This window comes from Podospora pseudoanserina, chromosome 4, assembly GCF_035222485.1.
Source record: "Podospora pseudoanserina strain CBS 124.78 chromosome 4, whole genome shotgun sequence".
In the NCBI taxonomy this organism is placed as follows: domain Eukaryota; kingdom Fungi; phylum Ascomycota; class Sordariomycetes; order Sordariales; family Podosporaceae; genus Podospora; species Podospora pseudoanserina.
The window spans coordinates 1,074,898-1,093,465 of record NC_085923.1 but is presented as its reverse complement, the minus strand read 5'-3'; the positions used below and the strand labels follow the sequence as shown (position 1 = coordinate 1,093,465).

At 53.9% G+C, this 18,568-nt stretch overlaps 4 protein-coding genes across 4 annotated transcripts; 2 read left to right on the top strand and 2 right to left on the bottom strand.

The window, feature by feature from the left end:
- Positions 1 to 328: 328 nt before the first annotated feature.
- SPO14 (Phospholipase D1) lies at positions 329 to 6,392 on the top strand (the record flags this gene model as incomplete). The annotated part of the gene is made up of 2 exons (XM_062946564.1): positions 329 to 6,327; positions 6,386 to 6,392. The coding sequence occupies exons 1-2, from the start codon at positions 809 to 811 to the stop codon at positions 6,390 to 6,392; spliced, it is 5,526 nt and encodes a 1,841-aa protein (XP_062800206.1). The 5' UTR covers positions 329 to 808.
- A 385-nt stretch (positions 6,393 to 6,777) lies between these two features.
- On the bottom strand, positions 6,778 to 7,506 carry COQ7 (ubiquinone biosynthesis monooxygenase Coq7; the record flags this gene model as incomplete). The annotated part of the gene is made up of 1 exon (XM_062946563.1): positions 6,778 to 7,506. The coding sequence occupies one exon, from the start codon at positions 7,504 to 7,506 to the stop codon at positions 6,778 to 6,780; it is 729 nt and encodes a 242-aa protein (XP_062800205.1).
- Positions 7,507 to 7,964: 458 nt separating this feature from the next.
- RTF1 (RNA polymerase-associated protein rtf1) lies at positions 7,965 to 10,624 on the top strand (the record flags this gene model as incomplete). Its single annotated transcript, XM_062946562.1, has 4 exons — positions 7,965 to 8,212; positions 8,585 to 9,315; positions 9,370 to 9,509; positions 9,564 to 10,624. 4 exons carry the CDS (start codon positions 7,965 to 7,967, stop codon positions 10,248 to 10,250), a joined length of 1,806 nt encoding a protein of 601 aa, XP_062800204.1. The 3' UTR covers positions 10,251 to 10,624.
- Positions 10,625 to 14,835: 4,211 nt separating this feature from the next.
- Positions 14,836 to 16,782, bottom strand: QC764_402830 (uncharacterized protein; the record flags this gene model as incomplete). Its single annotated transcript, XM_062946561.1, has 1 exon — positions 14,836 to 16,782. One exon carries the CDS (start codon positions 16,780 to 16,782, stop codon positions 14,836 to 14,838), a length of 1,947 nt encoding a protein of 648 aa, XP_062800203.1.
- Positions 16,783 to 18,568: the final 1,786 nt, after the last annotated feature.

Below are 18,568 nucleotides of genomic sequence, written 5' to 3'. Positions count from 1 at the left end.
AGATACCTTGTATCTTCGTAGGACCTATGATCTAACTGACCTCAGCGAGTGGGAGCTGCCATCTGAATTGGAAAATGCTGCAGCTGCATGAATACCTTACCCTGCCGTAATTGAGCCAATTTTGCGTGCCAGGCCATCCCAACCAGCACTTGAGTTCCAGGCTGTCGAGATTTGGATGATGTCGCTGGAAATGATGAAACATGGGGCAGCCCAGAGGCGTGGGGCCCGATGGAAGGGGTCAGTAAATTGTAGGTTATTTCCCGCTGTACACCCCTGTCGATGCACCCAACGTCAGGTGCCATCACGTCCATCCCGCGGCTGTGGGAATGCGATGTTCCTGGTGAAGAAGTGAAGGTGTTGGCGGGAAACTTGAAAGTTTGGTTGCATCCCCATCTTTACCTTATTCTATTGAAAACTGCACATCGATCGCAGCCTGCTTCCTGCCCTCCTACCGTCCTCCTGTTACTAGCCAGCCAACACTAGTAGGCCATTTTAGTTGCTTTCTTGGTTTCTAGCTTCCAGGTTCCTTGAATCGGGAAACGTTGAACCTTCCACTCCAGTTCCACAACCTGCATCAAGACGCATGCCACTGACGCGCACCACGCGCCGCTGTACCGACACACCATCTCTAATCTAGCGAAGAAGTCATCCCCTACGCCCACGTTCCCCTCGAACAATCCGTGCCGCGCGAATCCGAGACGTTGCGAACAACCCGCCAACCCATGCTTCGCTATTGAGGCCCCCATCATCTTCACGAACCGCCGGCTTGTCTGCTTGCCACAGAAAGACTGCAACTTGAAAAAGAAGCATGACGGATACCCCCCGGCTTGAGCCTTCGGGCACGCCTCGAAAGGAAGCAAAGACGACCCTTTCCTCCGGCACGCTCGACGAATTGCCCACCATCCCCCAAGCCAAACTCCTCCACACTCACTCATCACCATTGCTGTCCGACCATGTCGATTTTGCTACCCGCCCGGCGACGAGACCGAATTCCCTACGTGGGCAGAGCATTGCCGAGAACGAGCCTACAGATTACTTGAATGGGGGGGTTGTCCATGACCGACAATCTTCCCCTGCGGCTGGCTATGGCAATGGGCCCATACCGTCCGCTCTCAATGCTGAGAACCCCCCTAAATCCGCTGCCTCAGGCCCATCCGACCTACTGGACACATCGGAGTTCACTTTGCCGAATTCAAACCGAAGAAGCGTACAGTTCACCCAGGATGACTTCGCGCCAGACCAGATAACAGCACATTCGAGGCAGGGTTCTTGGGACACCCGCGAAGCCTTTGGAAAGCTCCGTGGCTCGGGTTTCATTGCCATACTCAAGGACTTGAAAGGCACTGGCGGATCGCATACCCCGAGGACACCTGGTGCCGGTCCTTCGGAACTCCCATCCACCGCAAGTTCGCCAACAGCACTCCGTAATCCACCAAGAATACCTCGCGCGGCAGACGAAGGTAGTGATGTTGATGCAGATGCCGAGGAAACTGCCGATGAGACGGTTGGCGGAGCTGCGAAGGGTAAACAACGAAAGAAGAGACGGATCCGGAGACCCAGAATGGACTCATATTCGACGCCCAACACACCTCAAGTTGGTGTGGGAAGCCAGGATACTGCTGCCGCTGGGTACGGGAGGTTTGGAGGGCTTTTGCGACGTGCAACGTTGGGAGGCGTAGACGACCATGGCGTTGTATCTGAGGGTGAAGGTCGTGACCGCCTGACTAATGCACGGGCCCCCAGAAGAGTTACGCCATGGTCTTCAAGAGGTGGTCATGATGACGGGGAAGAAGCCGAAAGCCCAGGAGGTTCGAGGGTTGGCCATCATTTCAGAAGATTTTCGGCCCTCGGCGGTGTCGGTGGTGGTGTCAGTGATGGGGATGCCATCAGCCCCAGAAGGCCCTTTTTCGGAACCGAACGAGCCAGTACGTTCAGTGCACAAAAATGGAAACAAGTTAAAGGTGCCTTGAAGCTGCTGCGCAAAAAGCCAGACGAGCAGTTTGACTTTGCCAAATCAGCAGAGCTCATGGCCGAACTACGGGCGGTTACCCCCGCTGTGTTGATGCTGGCAAGCATGATACAGCGGGACGAGCATGGTAACAAGAGGATCCCCGTGCTGCTCGAGCAGTTGAGGCTTAAAGTCAAGAGTAGTACGCCAAGTCAAGAGAAGGACAGCGAGAGACATTGGCTCTTTGAAATCGAGCTCGAGTACGGCAGTGGTCCAAGTCAGATGAAGTGGACCATCCACCGCACCATCAAGGACATTCTCAACCTTCATTGGAAGTATAAGTTGACGCTAGGGAACGAGAAGTTGCCTTCCATTCATCAAGGGGCGAGACCAAAACAGCCCAGCTTTCCTTTGTCTGCCTTTCCCTACCTTCGTGGAGTGAGAGGCTTGGATGAGTCTGACGAGGAGGATGCTCCGAACAGCCAGCTTACGCCCAACCTGCTTGTTAATAACAACGATAGGGCTGAAGAGACGGCCGGGGAGCTAACAGCAGGCGAAGCGACTGTTCAGGAAGGGACCGATATCGACGCCCCGATTCGGAAAAAGCGCTCACGCATGTCGTACCTGGGTGCTCGACGAAAGACCTCAGCGCTCGGATCCATGGCCGATCTTGGTGCCAGTGCTTTGGACCCCAGTGTGGCCAAGAGACGCTACGTTGAGCGGCAACAGAGGACGCTGGAAAAGTATCTTCAAGACATGATTCGCTGGCTCATGTTCCGCGCGGATAGCAACCGTCTCTGCCGCTTCCTCGAACTCTCTGCCCTTGGTGTGCGCCTTGCTGCAGAAGGCAGCTATCACGGGAAAGAATGCTACCTGCACATTCAGTCCTCCAAGGGACTCGACTTTCGACGGGTTTTGACGCCAGGAAAGGTGATTGCTAGACACAGTCGGAAATGGTTCCTTGTGCGTCAAAGTTATATCGTCTGCGTTGAGTCCCCGGAGAACATGAATATCTACGACGTCTACCTCGTTGATCCCAAGTTCAAGCTCATATCGAAGAACACCAAGGGCAAGGAGCTTACCGGCAAGGACAAAAATAGAGAGGATGATGTTGAAAATCTCGACTTGACGGCTCCCCGCCCTGTGGCCAAGCACCATACTCTCAAGATCCTTACCTCGGAGCGAAAGGTCAAGTTGTTCTCCCCGAATCAGCACCTCATTCAGCAATTTGAGGAGTCCATCGTGGAGATGCTGAAGAACACGCCATGGCACCTGCACAATCGGTTTGGCAGCTTTGCCCCTGTTCGCACTGGGGCCTATGCCCAATGGCTTGTGGACGGCCGAGACTACATGTGGAACGTCTCGCGTGCCATCAGCATGGCAAAGGATGTCATCTACATTCACGACTGGTGGCTGAGTCCCGAGTTGTACATGAGACGTCCCGCTTGTATCAGCCAAAAGTGGCGACTTGATCGTCTGCTGCAGCGAAAGGCTGCCGAAGGTGTCAAGGTCTTTGTGATTGTCTACCGCAATGTGGAAGCCGCTATCCCTATTGATTCCGAGTATACCAAATTTTCCTTGCTTAACTTGCACCCGAACATTTTTGTCCAGCGCTCGCCACATCAGTTTAAAAAGAACCAGTTCTTCTTTGCTCATCACGAAAAGATCGTTATTGTCGATCATGATATCGCCTTTGTCGGTGGCATCGATCTCTGCTTTGGTCGTTGGGATTGCCCGCAACATCCTGTGGTGGACGACAAACCTACTGGTTTCGAGCCTCAAGAGGGACAGCCCAGGGATGCCGAGCATGTTCAACTCTTCCCCGGAAAGGACTATTCTAACCCCCGTGTTCGCGACTTCTTCCGCCTCAACGAGCCTTACGAGGAGATGTATGATCGCTCCAGAATCCCACGCATGCCATGGCACGATATTGCCATGCAAGTAGTAGGCCAGCCAGCTCGCGATCTCACTCGTCACTTTGTTCAGAGGTGGAACTACGTCCGTCGCGGACGCAAGCCCACCAGACCTACGCCGTTCCTGCTGCCTCCGCCGGATTGCAACCCAGAGGAGCTTGAGGCAGTTGGCTTGAATGGCACTTGTGAGGTGCAAATCCTTCGCTCGGCATCCACCTGGTCTCTAGGCATTGAAGACACGGAACAAAGCATCCACTTGGCTTATATCAAGATGATCGAAGACTCGGACCATTTCGTATATATGGAGAATCAGTTCTTCATCACCAGCACCGAGACCCTCAATAGCAAGATGGTCAATGGTATCGGCGATGCCCTGGTTCGCCGCATCATTCGTGCTCACGAAAACGACGAGGACTGGCGAGCGGTTATCCTGATTCCCCTGATGCCTGGCTTCCAGAACGAGGTGAACGAACAAGATGGCACCAGCGTTCGTCTCATTCTGCAGTGCCAATACCGCAGTATCTGTCGTGGAGAGCACTCGATCTTTGGGCGCCTCAAGGCTGCCGGCATTGACCCTGAGGACTACATTCAGTTCTTTTGTCTCCGGCAGTGGGGCAAGATGTCCAACGGCATGCTCACAACCGAGATGTTGTATATCCATGCCAAGTGCATCATCGTTGACGACCGGGTGGCTTTGATCGGATCGGCCAACATCAATGAGCGCTCCATGTTGGGCAACCGCGATTCCGAGGCTGCCGCCATCGTCCGCGATACCGACATGATTTGGTCCACGATGGCCGGACGCCCTTATCAGGTCGGGAGATTCGCCCACACGCTGCGTCTTCGGTTGATGAGAGAGCATTTGGGCTTGGACGTTGACGAGATTTTGGAGGAGGAAAGACAGGCCGATCTCGACCAAGCAGAGGCTTTCGAGGCCGAGATGGACCGCATCTACAGCGACGAATCCGATGGACTGTCTCCTGTGGCCGAGAGCTCAAGACGCCGTAGTTCGGCTCGCCCAGAGCCACTCAATATCCCATCTCGGAAGAACGCCAGTGATCACCAGGATACAGATCCGGAGAAGCCGGTGGGCAGAGGCCGGTCTTCCTCCAGGGTCTCCAAGGGCAAGGGCTCTGCCGACGGTCTACGAATTGACATTCCACAGGCTGACAAGCACAAGGTGGAAGTGGAAGGTCTCGGTGCTGATCATTGGAAGGCCGCTCAGGAGGAAGGTCTTCGTCAGGGGCGTGATTCTGTTATTGTCAATGATAGAGAAGTGTTGGTTCATGATGTTTTGTCTGGCGGAAGGGGAACAATTGACAGTCCCAAGCAAGCTCATCAGCTCCGGCGCCCCTCGGCCGTCACCTCTCGTGACGAAGGAGGGATTGACAACGACGGTATTCCTCCCATGCCACCATTTGACAGGCGGACCACGGAGCAACTTGGACTGCCACGGGCAAACCAGTTGCCAACACTGCCCATGGTGGACGATACCGACATTGGCGGCCCGCCCGTTCACACTGACGCTGGCGGAAGGTTGAGCTTCGGGCCCGCCCACACCCTTCCTATTGATATCAAGCTGGCCGATGTCCACAAGGATTGTATGCGCGATCCTCTCAACCCAGCCTTCTACGATGAAGTCTGGTCGAAAGTGGCTGAGAACAACACCAGGATTTACCGACGCGTGTTCCGCTGCATGCCAGACTCGGAAGCAACCAACTGGGCTGAGTACAAGGAGTTCGACGCTTACAACCAACGCTTCAAGGAGAGCATGGACTTTCACCGCTCCGACGAAGAGAGCGAGAAGCCTCCCATGAGCCATGCGGCAGCCCAGGCTGGAGGCGGTGGAGCTGGTATCGGCGCGCCCGGTCCTGCTACTGCCAGTTACGCGACGGCTGAGAAACTGGCAAGTCCCTTGGGCAATGCTGTCAGGGACGCTCTCAGTCACAACGAGCCAAACAAGGATGCCGTTCTTGATGAAAAGCGCGGCATGCAAGAAAATGACTATGGGCAAGACAACTCGTGGAGTGATATGAACCCCGACCCAGAGAAGTCTGTCGACCCCTTGGACACGGGTAATCATCCGACCAATTCAAGTCACGATCACTTGCCCCAGACGGAGAAGCTTGATGTTATCAAACCAAGGGAGCGGAGGGCTACCTTTTCCAACCAGGAGAAGCCCCCCAAGACGGGCGACAGCACTGCGTCAGCTGCCAATACTGATGCCAACGGCAATAGTGTGAAGCCAGTTGGGTCTCAACGACGCCCCAGGCGGCGGACTACCACCAGGGGTAGCCGGAAGGGCTTCAGTCCGACTGATGATATGCTCAACCGCGCCGATGCTGAGGAGCTGCTTAACATGACGCAAGGTGCTTTGGTGCAGTTCCCGTATGATTGGCTTGTGGTGGAGGAGACGAATGGCAACTGGCTGTTCCAGGTGGACCAGGTGGCTCCGTTGGCTATCTAGTAAGTTGGATTATGTTGCCTCTTATCCCATCATTACTTTGACTAACCATTTTTCTAGTAACTGAGTGTTTATATTGCTGAAAGAGCTGGTCTGTTGGAGTCCAGCGTTAGAAGGGATCATAAGGAGGTGTTTATGATGGTGAAGATTCCCCCTGGAGGAGTGTGGCATCATTGCGTTGGCGTTGGGGGTTGAGGCAGGCGCCTGGTGGAGCATGTATACGGGTTTGTGCATTGGGGCATTCTTGATTTTTTATTACCTTTTTTTTAAAACTTCTTTTACTGTTTCTTTTCTTATTTTGTTTTTTTGGGTGTTGCCAAACCCAATTTTGATAGCCAACTTTCTTATTGTACAAGACGTTTTCTTCAGCTGAAGCTGGTCTTCTCTCCCTTCCCAATTGTTTTACTCGTACAAGATATACAGATTCAACCCGTCACACATATGGTACACTCTTACACCCGTTCACTAACCCAGATAGCCCCCCTACACCCCGCTCTGATGACTCCGGTCAGGAGCCAGTGCGGCTCCGCCTTTTGCGCGTCATGCTCGACCGCGTGGTCCAAATGCTCCAGCTCCTCGTCCCGTATCCTCCTCAGCGTGCTGATCAACTCGGTGAATTCCTCGCCGACATCATACCCCTCCGCCTCCCACTCGCTGACCATCTTGAGGAGCTCCCGAATCTGCGCATTGTAATGGCCCCCGATTTCAGTCTCGACGGCTTCGGTGCAGGCCATGGCGGCTTCTTTGCCCATGACGGCGGTGGACCAGCCTAGTCCGGTCGCGAGGACGGACCAGAGGGGGTAGAGGGCTGTTGGGCGGACGCGGTGTTTGGCGATGAGGGAGTTGAAGACGCGGAGGTGGTCGGCTTCTTGGTCGTACATGTGATTCATCAGGGGGCGGAGGTGGGGCTCGCGGGCGAGGATGGGGGGCGTCTGGGCTGTGTAGATGAGGGTGGCGGCTAGCTCGCCGGCTTGGTTGACGCGGAGGAATGAGGAGAGCATTTCCCGCTGAGATTCTGTCAAGGGTTTGAGGTTTTTGGGTGGTAGGGGTGGTGATGATGGTGATGGTAATGGTGGGGAGGGTGTGGTTGAGACATGGCGGGGGGATTGGGAGGTGAGTAAGGGGGTTTTGGCTGAGGTGAGTTGGCGGGCTGTTCGGAGGAGGCGTCTGGGAGAGGCCATGGTGAAGTGTGGTGTTTGTTGCTTGTGAACCTCGACGACTGGGCCAAGGGGAAGCTTCGATGAAAGTGGTGGACTGATGATGCTTTGGGACCCACTGTTGCCAAGCCTTTCCCGGCTGCGGCTCGAGCAATCCCTGCCAGTTGCCTGCCAAGCCGACGGGCCAATTGACAACTGCTGTGACTTTTGAGGGAGACTTGGGAACATCACTCAACAGATTAAAAGTAAACCTCGAATAATTCCTGTCGCAGAAGAGCCAACTTTGCGCTCCCCGATTGTTTGCGCATTCATTGCTGTTACTGTCACATCCTTCGGCCGTCACAAACACCACCGAGAACCATCTGGCGACTGATAACGTTCGCGTAAACTGACACTCGTTCCCGAACCGCGTCTTCCCATCGCGTCATCGAGTCCGACCGCCAAACGATCGATAGATATATCCTCGAGAGAAAGGAATTACAATGTCTGACGCCGAGTCTCTTGATGATGAGCTCCTTGCGCTTGCCGGAGGAGATGAGTACTCTGACTCCGAAGACGATGAGCCAAGAAACAAAAGCCGTGGCGACAGGTCGCGCACGACATCACCAGCCCCTGCATCTTCCAAGAAGACTGATGCGACTACCAGAGGTGTAGCTGTGAAGAGGACGCCTGCAAAGAAGACGAGAAGACGTAGTAGGAGCGATGACGAGTCGGAGGATGAAGGAGAGGCGTGAGTTGTCCCCTAGTGTGTTGTTGTGTATGGATAGCGACCTGCGACTCCAAGGGGCTTCCAAGTGGTCGCCCACGTTCGAGGGGGTTGGAAAGTCGCTTGAGCGACTCTTGCGACTCTTGCGACCTCCAAGTTCAGGTCGCAACACTGCCAGCTTACCTTCCCCTCCCCCTCCCCCTCCCTCACCTGTTTTACCATCTACCGCTCTGCTACTTTCCCACTTTAAATTTATTTTGCAGAACCTCCCCAGGCTTCTGTTGCTCACACTTCCACTCTTCGGCTTTACTTTCACACCACAAATCTCACCATCACCTATGCATCGTCCACAATGGCGCTCACCAGACGAATACTAACCAGAATGGCCCCGCGCAGCTCGCCTCCCGCCTCTCCAGGCTCACAAGGCTCAGCTTCCATGGACGATTCCGACTCCGACTCCGACGCGGCCCCGACCCAAGCTCGCGGTGGAGATGACGATGCCATCCAGTACCCCGTTGAGGGTCTGTTCAAGAGTCAAGAGGAGAAGGCCCGCATCATGGGCATGCGTGAGATCGAGAGAGAACAGATTCTTGCTGAACGACGAGAGGAGAATGAGCGAATTCGACAGAATAGGATGCTGCGACAGCTCAAGGTCAACCAGGAGAAGGACAGCAAGAAGCGCAAGGCGAGCGCCGTCGACCTCGAAGATGAGCTGCGGAAGCCATCCCGTGCCCGCACCAAGGCTGGCGAGATTAGCGAGAAGATGGATACGTTGCGTCGTGCTCGCGAGGAACGCACCAGCCGCAGAGAGCAGAGAGAGCGGGACATGGATCGCCGCAAGCAACGCTCTCCTTCCTACAGAGACCGAAGCCGCAGCCACGACGACCGTGATAGCGATGCGGGCGACTGGCGCAGAAGCTCTCGACAAAAGTCTAGAACGCCCGAGAAGGAGATCCTGCCTGCTGATCTTCGCGATGTTGAGCGTGTCCGTGTTGGCCGCAGCCGCTTCGCCGAGGTTTGCTTTTACCCTGGCTTCGAGCGGGCCATCACAGGGTGCTTTGTGCGCATTAATATTGGTCCTGATCAGACTACTCGCCAAGATGTCTACCGTATGGCTATCATTAAGGGTATGTCACCTCGCCCACGTAGGGTATTCTGACAGTCTGACTGACCATACTCAGGGTTCAACACCGGTAGACCTTATGCGATGCCTGACAGCTCTGGGCATCAGATGGTCGTCGATTTGTATGTTAAGGTTGCCCATGGAGATGCTGTAAGAGAGTGGCCATTCATCAGCTGCTCAGACCGAAACTTCACCGAGGTATGTATTTTCCTGATTATGTTTGCGGTTCGAGAGTGTTAACCGTCAATTAAGAGCGAGTGGAATCGCTACAAGCAAGTTTGCCTGCAGGCGGGCATCTCCGTACCCACTAAGACCCAGCTGGTCAACAAGATTAGCGACATTAACGGCCTCGTCCGTCACAAGTGGACTGAGCAGGAGATTGCCGAGAAGCTCAAGCGTCAAAACAGCCTCATGCAGAAGTTCAGCAGCACTGAGCGTGACAACCTCACCCGCCAGCTCGAGGCCGCCCGTGCTCGCGGTGATGAAGACGCTGTTGACAGCCTCCAGAAGAAGCTCGAGGACCTCAGCACGCCGAAGCTAGCATTTAGAACGTCGCTCACTTCTGCTGACAAGAAGAGGCCCGAGGGCAAGGGTTTGACCCAGCAGGAGAAGCTTGCTCTTTTGAACGCCGAGAACCGTCGCCGCAATGCCGAGGAGGTGCGCAAGGCCCAGATCAAGGAGAGGTCCCGTACCATCATCCCTAAGAACGTCGCCGCGGCGGATAAGGCTAGTCAGGAGGGCGATTCTCAAAAGGAGAGCGGCAACAACACACCTGCTGCCAATGGTAACAGCAACGGGGGCCTCTTGCCTCACATTGCCAAGTTGCAGGAGCAGCAGCGGGCTACGGCCAAGAACGGGTTGCCGCTGGTGCATGCGCCGTTGATGGATGATGATATCATTGGGGCGCTGGATCTCGGTATCGATATTGAGATTGACTAAGGGGGTTTCACTTGGGGAGTTGTAGGATAGCTGATGTGGGATGGAAGAGTGGAGTACTTGCGTTGTGTTTCTCCTTCTCAGGGTTGCTCGAATTTCTGAGCGGCTATGCATTGCTGTTTTGGCGATTAGAGAATGATCAAGGAGTAGCATATGGAGCAATGAGTGTGCAAATTTGAGGCAACGGGCCTAAAGCAAAGGAGTGCTAAGAAGAAAAGGGGGGAGTAAGATAGGCCTTGGGCATGTAGCGGGACAAATCATGCAAATGTATAGATAATACTGTGTCTGTCCATGTGAGGTAGATATATGAATCAGTTCAATGCCACAACTGGGGAGCCACATCAAAAGGTATATATCCCTAGTACTTTGATGAACAGGCGTGTCAGTTCACATCCTGCATCTCAGGTAAGTTGTGTTTCCACTTTGCCTCTTGTGTGTGCTATGAGTGTACCGTATCATTAATGTTGAGATGCAAGAACTGAGCTTTCTTTCTTCCAACCCATTCTCGTCAATGATGCAAATCTGAGATTCGAATTTGTCACCCAGTTGAGCCACTTGACCTCTCGAAGCACCTTGGTAGAGCGGTTTTTGCTCACCTGGCCTGAAGGCACAATCTAATACCATGGCGACTTGCAAGCATATATATCCCGTGCTCCCTGTCCTTTTGTGCCTTTGGAAACTGAATGTGTCTCCTCATGGACGAACGCTCAACTATGAAGACAACATTCGGGAAACATCCTGTCAAGCACACCAAACATTCCCGTTCTTCATTGACCTTTACGGCGGGCATATTAACCTCTCTACTACAACATAATTCATCTCGTGGCCCGTTTTGTCACCCGAGCAACATGTATTCAAGAGCAAGAAGCTGTTCTCGCTAGTGCCTACAGAATGTTTGGTAAAGTTTCATTCTTTGTCAACCCACGAGGACACTCCTGCCAACTTCCGCCACCAAACAGCGGAGAGTGGTGCACGCCACGTAACAAGCGCGAGCTGGAAGAGCTAAAAGAGAGAGTGCGACGGGCCTGGGGACCACCTGATATGAGATAGAGAGATGACCACGAGGGCGTCAGGACCACCGAGTCAGGAGATGCAGAATTAGGGGGGTATATTGCTCGGAGATGCTAGAAAGATGGAGGAACTTTGGTGGCGGGAGGAGGAGGGATATAAACGGTGGAAAGAGAAGGATGGTCAACTACGGGAGGAAGAAAGGCTTGGGCATGAAGCGCAATTGTCACGATTTGAAGGAGAGGACCGAAAACAACAAGAGGCAAGATCTCGGAGGCGGGAAAGGGAGAAACGGGAACGACAAGACAGAGAGAGGGAACTTCGGGAGGATGAAGCGCGAGAGCTATGACGAGAGAAAGAGCGAGAAGAAGAAGTTCGGCGAGAGCAGCAGGCAGAAAAAAGGGGTGCTACGAAACGAGGCGTTCAATTTGGTCGGGTTATTACTAGCCCGAGCAGACCGGCATCATCACGAAGCCATGTTGACAATCACCATCGATGAAGGTCCAAGCACCGTGTCCTGGAAGAACAGCGTTGGCAACAAGAAGAGGAATACGAGGAGGAAGCGATCCACGACTACCAAACTCCAAACCCCAACCTGCCTATCCAGCAAAGCCAGCCCCCCAGCCAGAAAAGCCACAATCCCCGACAATTTCCTCGCAGCAGAGGAAGCCAAAAGAAAAGCCCACATCCAAAGAATGGAACAACGCGCAGAATTGTAGGAGGCAGAGGATACCTCCGTAAGCTGCGCAGGACTTCCCCCCCTTACTCCCTCATACCCCTTCCTCGCCATATGTTCCTGGGGTTGCCACATCCGACTTTTCGGAACGCCCTGTTTTAATACCACGACATCTTGACCCCCTGGCTCGCTATAACGACCTATCGTTCTCAGAGTCGGGAGCTAAGATCGGCTACAACACAGCGCCGCTGATGGCTCCTGTTCCGGTGCAAGCTGCGAGACGTACGGGTCTTGGGGGAAGGATGGCGGAGTGGCAGGTGTCGCCTGGGGTGTCTGTGGTTGGTTCGTTGACGGGGTGTTAGATAATGTTGAGGGCATACAGTTTGCTGTTTGAAGAGGTAATGTTGTCAGTGTTGGCATTAATGGATGAGAGGGTGGGCAGGAGAGCAAAACCAACATGCACGCCTGAACCAACCGGCGAGGCCACCACCTGGAGAACCCGGAATGCCACAGCAGAGAAGATCAAGAAGCAAATGACGGGTTGACCAAGACGGCCAACGGCACGAAGAGTTTGGAACACCACAGCGCACAAGATCAAGAAGCAAAAAACTGGCCGAGGTGATCCATGGCAGACAAGACCTACGACGAGAAAGAGCGAGAAGTCGACCGCAGCAAGACCCTAGACGTCAACCGTGGCAAGATCCACCTTCACGTTGGGACAGGTCAAGAAGTGAACGGCGAGACCCATCACGAAGACGGGAACCTCACGAATCAGACGGGAAAATCAGGCACGAGAAGCCCCTCAAGATAGCCGAGAGAGGACACAAAGTCGACGACGTAATACATCACGAGGTAGCCGAGAAGCATCAATGGGCAGAAGAAGAAGGTCAAAAAGTCGACGGCGGAGAGAAGCAGAAGAAAGAGCCGCATCGGTTCCAAAAAATCAGTTGCACGAGAAGCAGGTCGCGTTCAAGAAGGCGCATCTTAGGGACCGAATTCGAAATACACCACTCCCACTAAGTGAGCGGGCTTTGAGAGAGAAAGTGCGTCAACGGCAGCAGAGAACAGAAATGCCATCGACATCGAAGTGGGTGTACGACCAACAACAGCAACAGCAGCGGGGACAACAAAAGCAAGAGCAACAAGACCAGGAGCAACGGCAAGAAGAGCAGGAGCAAACGAAGAGAGAAACAGCAAGAACGAGAGCAACGGCGACAGCAACGGCAACAACAACAACACCACCCACAGGACGACCAACAGCCAGAGCAGACATACCGTAAACAGGAATACGCAACCCCGGAGCCAGAACCTGAACCTCCTTTCACAAGGGCAGAAAGAGATGCACTGGCCCGAGCAGCCAACGAGAGAGAATGGACTGAACATGCCAAAGAAGAGGAACTGAAAAAGAAGGACCGGGACCGTAGGGTCGAAAATCACATGCACAAAGGGCAGGAACAGTTTTTTCATACAAGACTGAAAAGACACATCATCCCCGACTCGGAGCAGCATGAAGTACCTTCTCCCCGCCAGACTCTGTTTACTTACCATCGCCCTCGCGTCCCAATAGATATGCCCTCCAACACAACACCTTATTGCTCTCAGGAGTATTCCCCTGCGATGCCACTCCCCAATCTCCATCATCGGATTTCACAGACTGCTCCATCCTCGAACAAACTACAACCAACATCCCCACGCTCAGTACAGGCCATCCCCATCCATTGTGTCTCCGGTGCCCGTGGTAGACCGGGGTCTTGATCGTGTTCGCGAGCAGCTAGAGCGGTGGGGGATGTCACCTAACCCATCTATGGTGGATGGTGGTTCGAGGGTATCTGGACTTTGACGGTCATCGGCATGTTCACCAGACCACCACTCCGCTCAAACCACAGAGGTTGCTCCTCATCATCCAATTAGCTAGATTGATACTTGCGCTCGGTTGATGGCAATATGTTATGCGGAAAAGCAGTTCGGGGGCGAGTTTGGAAGTGTGTTGAGGCAGTCTGGCACTGCCTACTTATTTTGTTTATGTAGTTTTGAATGGAGCAAGAGTAAACATTTGGTGATGGCACTGGTGACAATGAGTTGTTAGAAGCTATCTATACTTGGCCGGCAGTTTTATGCTATGAAACATTACCTTCACGAAATGCTCGTAAAGCTTGCCGATATAACATAGCAACCAGTAGATTATCTCTCACTGAACTACATCAACACACATTTGCAAACTTCACTAACTTGGGCAGAAACAACACGCACGACACACAGAACAACACAGCAAAAATGAAGAGAAACCATTTGTCTTTCTCAGTCAACCCAGTCTTGACCACAAGGTTAGCTAACCATTTTGTTTTATCCCGCTCTTCCCAACCTCGTCATCTTCCCTCCCAGCTTTTCTTCGGTCTTTTTTTCGCCAGGCAGAGGAAAAGTCTTTCGAAAGCCAAACTCGCCAGTATAAAACAACAACTTGCCACCCCGATCCGCTCCCCTCCGTGTCCGATGAAGAAGAAAGATACAAAGATGAACACCGGATATCGTACTTCTTGGCCCGCCGTTAACCCCCTAAACCAAAAATAAACACAGCCGCCACAGTTGCCATAAAAAAACAATAAAGCATCCCCATGCGCCCGCTCATACATAAAATAGAATCAGAACCGTCTTCCCATCGTCGATACTAAAAAAAACTATAAGTGCTGAAGAACCCTCATTTATTGTATTCGTTTTTGAGGAGGAGGGGTAAAGGTTGGCGTAAGAAAAAATCCAAGAGAGCATGGTGAAGGTTGCGCCGTGGCAACCATTCCCGGGCTCCAAAACAAAAATTCATTAAAGTGTCGTATAAGGTGGAAGTCGAGCGGTAAGAAGCGTTAGCCGCGGTGGTCAGATCCATCCAGCGGTTGGTGACCCATTATAATTCTACATTTTTTGCTTCCGCATCCCCTTGGTGTTGGCTTTAGGAACAGGACCTGGACTGACAAAGGTCACATGCCTGTTCTCATCTTTTTTCAGTTTGTCTGTGTTGTTTATTTTGCGGCAGTGTTGGATGGGCCGCGGAGCACTGTCACGGACATCCACGTCCTCCTCAAGGTTGATCTCGGCGACATCAGAGACCGACTCGATCTCCATGGCATCGCTACTGTCGGAAGCAGCATCGTCCGAGTCGTCATATTCTCCATCGTCACTAACCAAAGAAGGCGCATTGTTGCTGGCCATGGTGTTGGGGCTCAGTTCCACATCCATTTCATCATCATAGCTCGGGGTCTCTGGCGAGTCGGCATCAAGTTCGGCACCAGCACCAGCGGCGGCAGCCAAAGCCTGACTCTTGCTACTGGCGGGGCGGGGAACAACTGGTGGCTGGGAGGGAGACACAGCAGAGCGTGCCGGCATCCGCATAACAGCAGGCGTCCGCGCAACTGAGCCGGAAACCTTGTTTGGTGTTGCAGCACGATCCGATCCAGAACACAAATCCATATCAGAGTCCTCGCCAGGAGAGAGCATATCCCAATCCATCTTGACCTTGGCCTCGTTCAACTCATCCTTCAGGTTACCACTCAACTTCTTCTTCTGCATCAGCTGGGACAGATAAGGCGCATCGGAAGAAGCAACGAAACCAGCAGAGGACGACCCGGCGGCATTAGACCCTGACGGCTTGCGAGCACGGGGTATGCACTTAACATTGGGCAGCTTCCCGGCATGGTAAAGCTCCAGCGAAGCGTTGATGCGAGCAAGGATGTTTTTGTAAGCCTGCTGGTCAGAAATAGACTCCTTACGGGCCAGGGGATGGATCAATCCAGAGGGAACGGAGGGCGTGGGCGCACAGCCCTTGTTCTCATCGGCAACGATGATTCCGCTGTCATCAACCTCGATAGGGTGACCACAATGAACAGCGGCTTCTTCGTGGCTCTTGAAATCCCGTCTGTGAGCAATACGGCAGTGGTTGATGAAGCCTTGGGTGCTTGAAAAGTCCCATCTGTGGCAGTCGATGCACACCAACTTGACCGTAAGGCCATCAGAACGCTTGACAGTGCACGGGGATTGCTTGTCTTTGACCGGAGGGTATCCACTGGATAGGGCATTGAGCCTCTGGCCTGCGTTTCCACGGGCAGGGCGTTGCTTGCCAAAGCTGCCCGCATCCGACATGCTGTTCCTCGTCGCCCTACCTTCCGCCGTGATATTTCTGGCCCGGCCAGTCTCTGTAAGGCCGGGGGCCTCGGGCTGAATGCCATCAAACATGGGATCGGGGATAAGCCACTTAGCATAATGACGGGCATAAGGGCCGTCGACAACACCAAAAGGCGGCGCCCATTTGGGTACGGGTTGACCGACTTTTGGTTGAAGCACGGGGCCCTTTCCGCTGCTAATCTCCAGCATCTGGCTGGGAGTCGGACATTGGACAGGATAGGGAATCAGGTGACACCGGCGGAGTTGCTCGAGCGCAATCTGGCACTTGGCCAACTCCTGGTCGATGAGTCGAAGCTCGTCGTGCTTGAGGAGGATCTCGAGCCCGAACTGGTACTGGATCGCATCCTTGGCACGCTCGAGGTCGGAACTCTTGCTGGACCCGCGCAGCATGTTCTTGTCCTCGTTATCGGCACATGCCGAGGTGGGCGACGGCAGACCACCGGGATGCTCTTCCGTCTTGATGCGCTTGGCTGTTGGGCAGGCGGTGGTATTGACAAAGCTCGGTCGGCGCCTTTTGGGTGAGATGGGTGTGAGAGGTTCCTCAGAGGATGCGCCGGGAGCATTCACAGCGGAACCGGGACACGTTGATAGCAGGTGACCATCTTCTACTGTCTTGTTGCTTCCCCTTGGGTCGTTGGACCAAAAGCGAAACATGGGCGATTCCTGGACAAGAGCCTGCATGTGTCAAAAAGACAGTGACGGGGGAGAAAGAGAAGGCGGCACCAGCACGTCTTGACTCTTCTTTATCGATGGCGTGTCGCAAGGCAGGCAGCAGCGGCCGAGACAGAAGTGGTTGAAGCGTGGGCCGGAGACGGTGATTGGTCGTCGGAGCAAGGCTGACGTAACCTCCGAGGTCGCTTGCAGGGTGGTCCGTGGGTTGACTTGGGGTGTGCAGTGGGCGAGGCCTGAGAAGCGGCCGGGAAACAGGGTCAGACCAGAGGCAAAATGCTGGCGCCACCCTCGCTCTGGAGCTTGCGCAAGTGTCGCGATTGCCTTGCGATGGCTGGAATGAAAGTGCTCGTCAACAGCGAGGTGCAATGCGCGCGAAAGCTAGTTAAAGCGTCGCGGACAGTCTGTCGGGAGCAGAAAGGAGAGACTTTGTTCAAAAAAAGATGCAGCGAAATGAGTGCGCGAATAAAAAACGCAACAAAGTTTGGGTCGCGATGCGTTTTTCGAGGAGGTTTTTGCGTGGTTCAGCTGGGAAGCTTGAGGTTGTTGCGAGATGATGGAGAGAGTTGGGGGGTGATGGGCGCTGTCACGCGGGTTGTAAGGGGAGACGCTGCACCCAAGGGGGAAATTGTTTGAGAAGTTGGATCAGAGAGGCAAAAGTGGATGCAAGGGGACAGGGGTCTAGTCACAAACGCACGCCCGGACCACCACCCCCTTCCTCAGTTTGTGTCATGTGATTGGCTGGCACCACACGGCGCCATGGGGGCAGAGCGGGGCGCCTTGTCTTGCATGAGCTGTGTGCAGCTTCACAGCCGGGGAAGGAAGCAGCGCGAAGGCTCCAGGAAGACGCAACAGAGCGGCGCTGGTGCCGAACAGAGACCACGCCAAGCCCTAGATCTTGAAGACGCAGACATGGCAGCGAGAAACGTCACAACGGTCGGCGATAACAAAAACACGGTGTAGACAGGCGACTAGGAGACGACAGCACACTCTGACGTGGTCCCTCGCATCTCTTTCACCGCTACAAGCCTTCCCCATCTGACAGATGCCTTTCTCCACGAAAACTGGAGCGTTGGGAGCAGCCGGCGCAAAGCTAAGCTGGTCTGGAGCCTTGAAGCTTGCCCATCGAGCTGCACAGTGCGTGAGACGGGGGGCAGGAGAGGGAGGGCAGTGCGCCACGCAAACGACTAACAAGGTGGTGTGCGAGCTCTCGCACGCATCTCGGGGGCCAGTTGTTATCGGATCCATGAATAGCGAGCCATCCCTTGATGTGATAGGTCCCATTCAGGAGGCAGAGAGATCCGTACTGTAATTACGGTTGGCTGGGCATGTGTATTACCCAGATTGCCATGTTCCGTCATTTGCGATGGCATTGCGACTCTGTTTTTATGAATGCATTTCTCCCACCTCGTGTTTGCTGATACCAACTCCAAAGTTGCACCGTAAAACACCACCAGCACACTCCGTATCGCAAAGTTTGAAAATGTCATCAGTGGACACATCGCATGACGCCTCAAGAGGAGTTGTCCGGGCCGAAACCTGAGTTGTTTCGACCCTCATCGTGCATTAAGGTTGGCTGATGTGGGTAGCTGCATATGTTATGCCAGAGCTGCAAACCCGTTATGTGCATATGTTTTGGGGAGTGTGCTTATCAACGCTAGGAACACAGGTGTGGGCCCGCTGACACTGGAGCTTGGGCCCCAACCAGCAACATGTCACTCGCAAGGCTGGCTGGGTTTGAGGGAGACTGGATGGAGCAAACTGTTAGGACCCAATCTCGACACTCGAAATTATGCAG